At 50.1% G+C, this 9,221-nt stretch overlaps 1 protein-coding gene across 1 annotated transcript in view; it reads right to left on the bottom strand.

Annotated features, from left to right (window-relative positions):
- The window catches only part of Dnah2 (dynein axonemal heavy chain 2), a 131,251-nt gene that overhangs the window by 7,174 nt on the left and 114,856 nt on the right, over positions 1-9,221 (bottom strand). Inside the window, exons 70-79 of the mRNA XM_026780620.1 lie at positions 8,669-8,819; positions 8,308-8,456; positions 7,999-8,132; positions 7,680-7,824; positions 7,371-7,570; positions 4,937-5,063; positions 3,036-3,222; positions 2,764-2,912; positions 2,495-2,678; positions 1,644-1,834 (exon numbers count right to left, since the gene is read on the bottom strand). Coding sequence (XP_026636421.1) covers positions 1,644-1,834; positions 2,495-2,678; positions 2,764-2,912; positions 3,036-3,222; positions 4,937-5,063; positions 7,371-7,570; positions 7,680-7,824; positions 7,999-8,132; positions 8,308-8,456; positions 8,669-8,819 — 1,617 coding nt within the window. The remainder of the gene's footprint in view (positions 1-1,643; positions 1,835-2,494; positions 2,679-2,763; positions 2,913-3,035; positions 3,223-4,936; positions 5,064-7,370; positions 7,571-7,679; positions 7,825-7,998; positions 8,133-8,307; positions 8,457-8,668; positions 8,820-9,221) is intronic.

The following is a 9,221-nucleotide window of genomic DNA, read 5'->3' as shown; positions in this document are numbered from 1 at the left end:
CTGATGCAGTAGCCAGGGATGGGGGCTGATGCAGTAGCCAGGGATGGGGGCTGATACAGTAGCCAGGGATGGGGGCTGGTACTGTAGCCAGGGATGGGGGCTGATGCAAAAGCCAGGGATAGGGGCTGGTACTGTAGCCAGGGATGGGGGCTGATGCAGCAGCCAGCGATGGGGGCTGGAAGTGAAACTATGAAAAGTTCTCTATCAAGTGTAAAGAGGGCTGTAGAATGAGAAAAGTTAGATTAAGCACCAAATCTTGAGATATAAAGAACAGAAAGAAACACAGAATTAATAAAGAATGTGTCAGCAGGGCGGTGGTGGCGCACGCCTTTAATCCCAGCACTTAGGAGGCAGACGCAGGGAGATCTCTGAGTTCAAGGAAAGCCTGGTCTACAGAATGAGTTCCACAACAGTCAGGGCTAGAAAGAGAAACCCCTGTCTCAGAAAAACATAAATAAAAAACAAACTTTAAAATATATATAAAAGATGCATTGGAAGAAGAGGGAGAGCAGGAAGGGCTGTGCCTGGAAAGCCAGGAAGGGGAGAGTGGTGTGGGATCAGCTGGCCCAGGTGGTCAGAAAGGACAGGGTGAGGAAAAAATAGGATTTATTTGTTGAGTATATACTAAAGAGTGATCTCTATGTGTGGATTTTTCATTTTAAAATTTTAAACAACCCTTTTCTTTTTACTGCCAGGCATGGCAGTAGCTTCACCCACCTGTAATCCCAGCATCTCGAAGTCTGAGGCAAGATGATAGCAAGTTTGAGGCCAGCCGGGACTACACAGCAAAACCTAGCTTCAAACAACCAACATCTGGGCATGTATCTCAGTAGCCCAATCGTACAGCAAGACCCTGAGTGATATCGCAAGACCACAGCAAACAACACACCTTTCCAAATAGCTTCCATGAGGGTCTGTGGGCGTGGGAATGTCATGACAGGAACAGATCTTAAAGGGGCAGTGTTGTTGGATTTAGTATCATTGGATTCAGCAGTGAACTTGTGAAATTAGAAAGTTCTCAAGAGTTGGAATATAGGGAGAGAATGAGGCTGAGACTCTGGGAGGCATGGATTAGGGAGAGGAAGTACAGCAGGAGGCAGAGTGTGGGTGATGGAAAGGATGGCTGTGGGAACTCACACCGAGTGTAGCTCTGGGCACTAACTTACACTTTGGGTCAGTGTCCTCCCCATCAAGTTGGAGTAGCAATTTTTCTGTTTTGTTTTAGTTTGGTTTCTCTGTGTGTCTCTGGCTGTCCTGAATTAGCTCTTGTAGACCAGGCTGCCCTTGAACTCACAGAGATCTGCCTGCCTCTGCCTCCGAGTACTGGGATTAAAGGTTCACACCACCATCGCCTGGAGTAGCAATTCTTTACCTGATGTGTGAGTGTGAAATTGTGAGATGAGTTAATAAATGGAAAGGTGTTAAACTAGAGCCTGGCATATGATAATTGCTCAGTAAACGTTACTGTTATTACATTTGGGAAGTTTGCCACACAGAAGAGAGGCGGAGATTTTTTTAGAAAAAAACCAGAGCCGAAGAAAGGTGTGTTGTCGTTAAGGCTTGGGCTCTCTTTGGTGCCAATGAGAATAAAGGCAAGCTGAGCTGACACCACAGGCGACACTGGCTCCCTGCAGCCACCATACCTTTGGGGGCTCTGTGGTCATCTTGATGCTGGCCTGCAGGATGGAGATTGGGAAGTCTGGGTGAGGACTGGAGCTGAGCCAGAGACGGAAGGAAGGGTGAGGGTCCTCCACCTGCAGCTGCTCCACCAGCTTGTCCAGATTAGGCATCCATGACAGGGACAGATGGCAGTTTGCCAGGAACACCCAGTGCCCTGCAAGGAGATGCCAGCGTCAACAGGAAGAGTTCCCCAAGCTTTCTGACCCACACACTACACTCAGTGGCGGTGGCAGTGGGGTCAGTGTCAAATGTTATTCTGTCTAGGGTTTCTGGACAAGCTGAACTGCAGTCACAGGAGTGGGGTCTGAGGAAGGGGACTGGGGCTGAGGAGTGGACGTGAGAGGAGATGAATTCTGTACTGGCTAGTTTTATGTCAACTCGACGCAAGCTAGAGTCATCAGAGAGGAGGGAACCTCTGTTGAAAAAATATGACCAGGCTGCTGTAAAGCCTGGAGAGCATGGGGAGGGGTGGCTCAAGACAGGGTTTCTCTGTGTAACAGCCCTAGATGTCCTGGAACATGGTCTCTAGACCAGGCTGGCCTCAAACTCAGAGATCTGCCTGCTTCTGCCTCCTAAATGCTGGGATTAAAGGTGTGTGCCACCACCGCCCAGGCAAGAATTTTCTTAATTTGTGATTTTTTGGGGAAGGCCCAGCCCATTTGTATGTGGGACCACCCCTGGGCAGATGGTCCTAAATTCTGTAAGGAAGCAGGTTGAGCAAGCCAGGAGGAGTACAGTACCCCTTCCTGCCTCCAGGTTCCTCCCCTGTGTGGGCTCCTGCCCTCACTGTTTCTGATGGTGAACTGTTACTAACCCTGCATCACACCATCTCGCAGGAGACGAGCAGCAATGGGGGCCTGACCCTGGCCTAGGGACAAGGCATGGAAGCGCTGGGCCATGCCTGTGTGTTCTGCCAGTTGAAGCAGAGCGCTGGTGGGGTCCACACCAGGAGACAGGATGAATACCAGTGGGGATCGTGGGGTAGAATCCTCCATCACCTGGAAGTACAGGGATGGTTGTCTCAGAACCAAAAGAGAGGAAGAGACACCACAACAGGGAGGGCGAGAAGGCAGAGCCACCGACCAGTTTCATGTTTAGCACGGGCGGTTCAATGAATCGAGAGCCAAGGTTGGAGACGATGAACGAAGTAACACAGAATGCCACTCGGTCCTGGCGCAGGGAGCGGACGATCAGCATCCGCTGCATCTCATTGCAGGCATTTTCCCACTCACCTGGAGACAAGGAAACACGTGCCCTGAGAGAGAGGCTGGAGGAAGTCTGAGCAAAGGGAAATGTTCAGGGGCTGGATTTGTGGAGGGTTGCTGGGAGGGGCAGGCAGGCTGGAGGTTGGGCACCTGGCAGCATGGCCTTCTCGGGGGCTGAGTTGGTATACCACAGGTGCCAGTCCCGAGGGTACTGCTCAAAGGAGTTCATGAGGCCATGGAAGTTGGTCAGTTTGTCCAGCTCTGTGATGTTGTCCCAGTAGGCATCTGCTAGCCAGCTAGTACATGGGTTGTCCATCTGGCCTTCCCGATCCAGAACCTTGGGGAAAGGAGAGAGAAAGCAGAGAAGGCTAGAACCCTCAAAAGAAGTGTTACTGAGCTGGGCATGGTGGTGCCTGCAAAGGCAGGTGCACATCTGAGTTCTAGGCCAGTCTGGTCTACATAGAGAATTGCAGGATAGCCAGGGTCACACAGAGAAATCCTGTCTTGAAAAAAATAGAAACAGCCAGGTGGTGGCGCACGCCTTTAATCCCAGCACTCGGGAGGCAGAGGTAGGCGGATTTCAGAGAGTTTGAGGCCAGCCTGGTCTACAAAGTGAGTTCCAGGACAGCCAGGACTGTTACATAGAGAAAACCTGTCTTGAAAAACCAAAAAAGAAAAAATAAAATAAAAACAACAAAAAGAGTTACTTTTTTTTAACATTCCTAAAACAAAACAACAACAACAAAGGGCAAGTATTGCTGTAATAGATATGCCAGCTACTCTAATCTTATCATTGCACACACATATGTGTATGTATGTATTAAAATTCATCATGATGATGGTGCCAGGAATGATTCCTGTTACCAAAGCACCCAAGCTGAGGCAAGAGAACTACCAGGAATTCAAGGCCAGCATGTGCTATAGAGTGAGTTCTAGGTTATCCTGAGTTATAAAAAGAGCCTTCATTTTTTTTAAATAAAAAAATTAAGTCACTATACCCAATAACTGTACAATTGCTATGTTTTAATTAAAAATAAAACATAATATTTTAACTTATCTTCCCCCACCTTTGTGTGTGTGTGTGTGTGTGTGTGTGTGTGTGTGTCTGTCGCCAGTGTTGGTCTAGTGTGTGTGTGTGTGTCTCTCCAGTGTTGGTCTTCTGTGTGTGTGTGTCTCCAGTATTAGTCTTGTGTGTGTGTCTCCAGTGTTGGTCTTGTGTGTGTTTGTGTCTCCGGTGTTGGTCGCGCATGAAACAGTAAATTCTGAATGAAGAGCCGGATACAGGAATCCAAGATGGATGCGAAGCCACTTTTACTGAGGAATTGTTGGGGATGGGGGTTACAGAGCCCACAACAGTTGAAGTTTAGGGAGCTGGTGCCCTCTGGTGGTTTTAGTGGCAAAAATAGCTCCATTCCATTCATATACTCATTCTTTTACATGAAAATTTGGAACTTTTTCTTTGGTGTGTGTGCATATGCATGTGTGTGGTTTGTGTGTCTGTGGTGCATGCCCGAGCGTGCATGTGGAGGCCGGAGAACGGAAGTGGCCCTTATTCCCTTGAGAGTCTCTCACTGAAGGGGAAGCCTGTCTGTCAGGTCCCAGGACCCCATGCTAGGGTTACAAGTACAGGTAGCTTCCTCACCTGACTCGGTTTTGTTTTGTTTATTCTGTTTTTCAAGACAGGGTTTCTTTTTTTTTCTTTTCTTCTTTCCTTGTTTTGTTTTGTTTTTGTTTTTCGAGACAGGGTTTCTCTGAAGCTTTGGAGCCTGTCCTGGAACTCACTCTGTAGACCAGGCTAGCTTTGAACTCACAGAGATCCGCCTGCCTCTGCCTTCCTAGTGCTGGAATTAAAGGTGTGCACCATCATGGCCCAGCTCTCACCTGAGCCAAGTATACCTGGGTCACGGGTCACAGGTGCTCCACTGACCAGCTTGTTCTAACAGCAGGAATCACACAGCAAGCCAGCTCCACACTCCAGGCTGCTGACTGTGCGCCTGCTCTTAGCATGCTTTCTCTTCAAATCACTCAGCTAACCTTTGAGGCTAACTCACCACACCGCCACGCAGGAAGAAGTTGTACTCATCCATGTTGAGCTTGCCAGAAGTCTCCAGGATTTTGGCACACATGTGAAAGCTGAACAGTAGCTTGTGGCGCTCGAAAAGGGTCCGGCAGGTGTACCTAGGAGGAAAGGACAGGGAAGGTGGAGGGGGTGACATGGGGTGAGGCCCAGCACGGGTACTCATTGTGTAACAGTCATACCCAGAGCCTTCCAAACAAGGAGTGTAGTCAGCATCTAACCCAAACTTCATGGAAACAGCCAAGGACTTGGGGACCTTGAGAGATTGACATAGTTTTCCTGGAGTTCACCCATAACTAAGCATTCAGTTCATTAAACAAACAAAACATCAATTATTCCCTCACTGTCTTGCTGGGCACTCTGCAGTCCTGAAGACACAGAGTAGGTAAGCAGTAGTCTCTGTCCTTGAGGAAGTTGCGTCCCCTCCCCCACCTCAGGAAGCAGGTGGTCAGGGTAAGCAACTGTGAGTCCCGCACAGAAGTGGGAGTGGTATCAGGGGAATGTAAGGCATGCTGTCCAGCTGTGCCTGACACTCTTAGAAAGATCCTGGGAGGATCTGGAGAGATGGCTCGGTGGTGGTTAAGAATTCTTGCTGCCCTTTCAGAGGACCCAGGTTCAATTCCAGGCACCCACGTGGCAGCTCACAACTGTCTAATCCCAGGGGATCTGACACCTTCACACAGACACAAATGCAGGCAAAACACCAATGAATAATAAATAAATAAATAAATAAATAAATAAATAAATAAATAAATCATTTAAAAAGAAAAAGGAAAGTTCCTGAGAGCAGGTGCCTTGAGGTGTGTGGTAACTACCCAAAGGCATGGGAGCTCGAGGAATTGAGTGTTCCAGGGACAACTACAGCATCAGGAATGCCAGGGGAAGAGGGCATGGGGTCAAAGTCAACAGTGCTGCTCAGGCAGCGGGCATGAAGCAGGGGCAGGTGGAGGTCAGGTCACAGAGGGCTTTGGGGATCCCTCAAGAGATGACGACCTGGTGGCGCACGCCTTTAATCCCAGCACTCGGGAGGCAGAGGCAGGCGGATCTCTGTGAGTTCGAGACCAGCCTGGTCTACAGAGCTAGTTCCAGGACAGGCTCCAAAGCCACAGAGAAACCCTGTCTCGAAAATCCAAAAAAAAAAAAAAAAAAAAAAAGAGATGACGACCACTTAAGAGGTTAAGCTGGGAACAACAAGGTCACCTGGAGAACAGACCAGGAGGGACACAGCAGCAGGGTAACCTGAGAGGGGAATGCTACACAATCTATGTGAAAACGTGACAAGGCCCAGCGCTTGCACCAAGGCCCAGCCGCAGCGGTCAGGAGAGCACGGGAGGGAGAAGTGACTAGAACCACAGGAGCAGAGCCCAGTGCTGACTGAAGCTAGGAGAATAAAGAGTGACTCCCAGCTGCTGCCAGGAGTGACAGGTTGGTGGGGACGCCATTCAGGGATGAGGACCCCGGAGAAGTGGGCAGAGCACACGTGTGATCTGAATCAAGCAAACTCGAGGGGCTGCAGCAAGTCCAGGTAGACAAGTCAGGGGCTCTGCTGCTCAACATGAGAACCAAAGGCTGGCGTGATGGCTCAGCAGGTAAGGGAGCTGCGCCCAAGCCTGGAGGCCCACATTTGATTCAGGGGCCCAGAAGCCAGAAGCAGAGAATGGACTCTGATCATCACAAGCTTGCTGTGGCACATACATGCTGTGACGTGTGCATGCCACCCCACTACAAAGTAATAAATGAAGGTAAACTAAAAAAAAAAAAAATCAAACAAAAGAAATTCCATGGATCAGGACCAACAGCTCCCTGGAAGCTTATTAGAGTCTCAGACCCTACCCCACACCTGAATCCTGGTCTGTGTGTCTGTCTGTGTGTGTCTGTATGCTCACATGTGGGTGGCTGGGCGACATGTATACACAACAGAGGGTGAATGGCTTTCTTCAATTGCTCTCCACTTTGGTTTTGAGGCAGGACCTCTCACCAATTCAGTTAGAGCTGCTTGCAGAAAAGTTTCAGGGATCTTGTCTTTCTTCCATAGTGCTGGTATTACAGGCACACACCATTGTATCCAACTTTTTTTTGGAAAGGGGTCGAGACAGGGTCTCTCTGTAGCTTTGGAGCCTGTCCTGGAACTAGCTCTTGTCGACCAGGCTGGCCTAGAACTCACAGAGATCCGCCTGCCTCTGCCTCCCAAGTGCTGGGATTAAAGACGTACACCACCACTGCCCAGCATATCCAACTTTTGATGTGGGTTCTTGGGATCTGAATTCAAGCCTTCGTGCTTGCACAGAGAGCAATTTACTCTCCCTCCACCCAGATCTGTATTTAACACCTCCACTAGTCACACTATGTCACACGAAACCAGGGACGCTTCAGCCACTCGATCCCCTGCCTTGGGCATGTCCTCAAACCTGTAGACAGCATAGGTGTGGTAATCATTCAGATACTCGATGCGGTCCTCCAGCTTATTGCTACGATGGCTCTTGTCAATGCTGAGGATAAAGAGGCTGATGTAGGCATCCAGCGAGAACTGGTACATGGGGTCAATGCGGCCCATATCATTGAGCACGAAGAACAGCACTGAGGCCCGCTGGGCACACGGACGGTAAGCCTGGAGGGGTCAGTAAGAGTCAGGGCCACAGAGGGGCAGACACAAACAAGAACTCAGGAAGAAAGGGGTCTCAGGTCAGTCAACCAGACCGGAGGGGACGGAAGCTCACCTCTCTGGCCAAGTCAATGTTGATCTCTGTGGTCTCACTGGTCTCTAGTTGCTCCGTGACCTCAGTGGCTGTTATCTTGGACGTCTGAAGCGTGTTCACCAGCTGCACATCATCCAGTAGAGAACCTGTGGCCTCATTCAACAAGCTAGGAGGAAGCCAGGAGACCCCTGGAGTAAGGCGTTTGGAAGTCAGGGGGAAGGGACTCCTGTTGGCTCCACAGGGTGCCGCTTGTGCCTGTGGGGAGACTGGCTACATGTCTCCTGGGAGCAGAGGTGGTGGGTGGGTTGGGGTGGCGTGGGGATGAGGATGCCATTCTCACCGGAGGATCTCATCCTCCAGCTCCTTGAGCTTTCTCTTCCCGGCAGCAATGTTGATGACCAGAGAATCCTTCTGCTCCTCCAGCTCAGGACGCTCCTTCCGAACCACAATGCCCAGCAGTTGGGCTTCCAGGCCCTGACAAGGCCAAGACACAGAGTGAGGGTCCCATGCCTGTGGCCTCTACACCTGCCACCCTTTTAGATTGCCCAAGTCCCTCTTCTCCATTGCCCAGCTCAAGCGTGGCTCTCCCCTTGTATTTCTCACACACTGCAGCCCACCCAGCTTCATCCCAGCCCCAGCCCTCACTTACCTGTTCCTTAACAGCGAAGTTGACGATGGTGGTCTTAGCTGAGGTCTCTGGACTGTAGTGGGGATTGGAGAGCTTGGTGGTGAGGTAGAAACGGAAATTGGGGTTGTACTCCACCTCCTTGTCACCAATGCGCATCAACAGCCGACCACCTGCATCCACAGAACGGTCCAGGGCAAGACCCTTCGATGATCAGGTAAGGGCTGACTCATTCCCCATTGACATACAGGTCAGTGACTCAACCTGCCTTAAGGCTTCACTGGGGCCTAACCCGTAGGGACGCAGCCCAAGAGCCTCCCTTTCCACCCTAGTCTCCTACTTGGCCAGTCTCTAGGACTAGCTCACAACAAGCCTAGGCTCTGACCAATTCGAGCTACAGATTTGTTGAGCACTGGGTTGAGGGTGGGGTCCAGATACTCCTGCACATTCTGAAGCAGCACTGGAAATCCAAACTGGATGGCGTTTTCTAGAATGCGGAGGTAATCGTGCATCTGCATGTCGATGACCTTAAGGCCCTGGAAAGGGATGGAAGGACCTTGGAGGAACACAGTAGCTAAGAACAGGACCTCAAGAAGAAACTAGGAGGGGCTGGGGAGATTGTTCAGTAGTTAACTGAACAATAATAGCAGGGCACTGGCTGCTATTCCAGAGGACCTGGGTTCAATACCCAGCACCCACGTGGCAGCTCACAACTGTCTGTAACTCCAGTTCCAGGAGATCTGAGACCTTCATACAGACAGGTAGACAGATGAAACACTGATGCTCATTAAATAAATAAATTTTTAAAATGAAGAGGAGGAGAGGGAGGAAGAGGAAGAAGGAGGAGGAGGAGGAGGAGGAGGAGGAAGAGGAGAAGAAGAAGAAGAAGAAGAAGAAGAAGAAGAAGAAGAAGAAGAAGAAGAAGAAGAAGAAGAAGA

Source organism: Microtus ochrogaster, chromosome 7 (genome assembly GCF_000317375.1).
Source record: "Microtus ochrogaster isolate Prairie Vole_2 chromosome 7, MicOch1.0, whole genome shotgun sequence".
Lineage (NCBI taxonomy): Eukaryota > Metazoa > Chordata > Mammalia > Rodentia > Cricetidae > Microtus > Microtus ochrogaster.
This window is presented reverse-complemented; position numbering and strand designations above follow the sequence as displayed.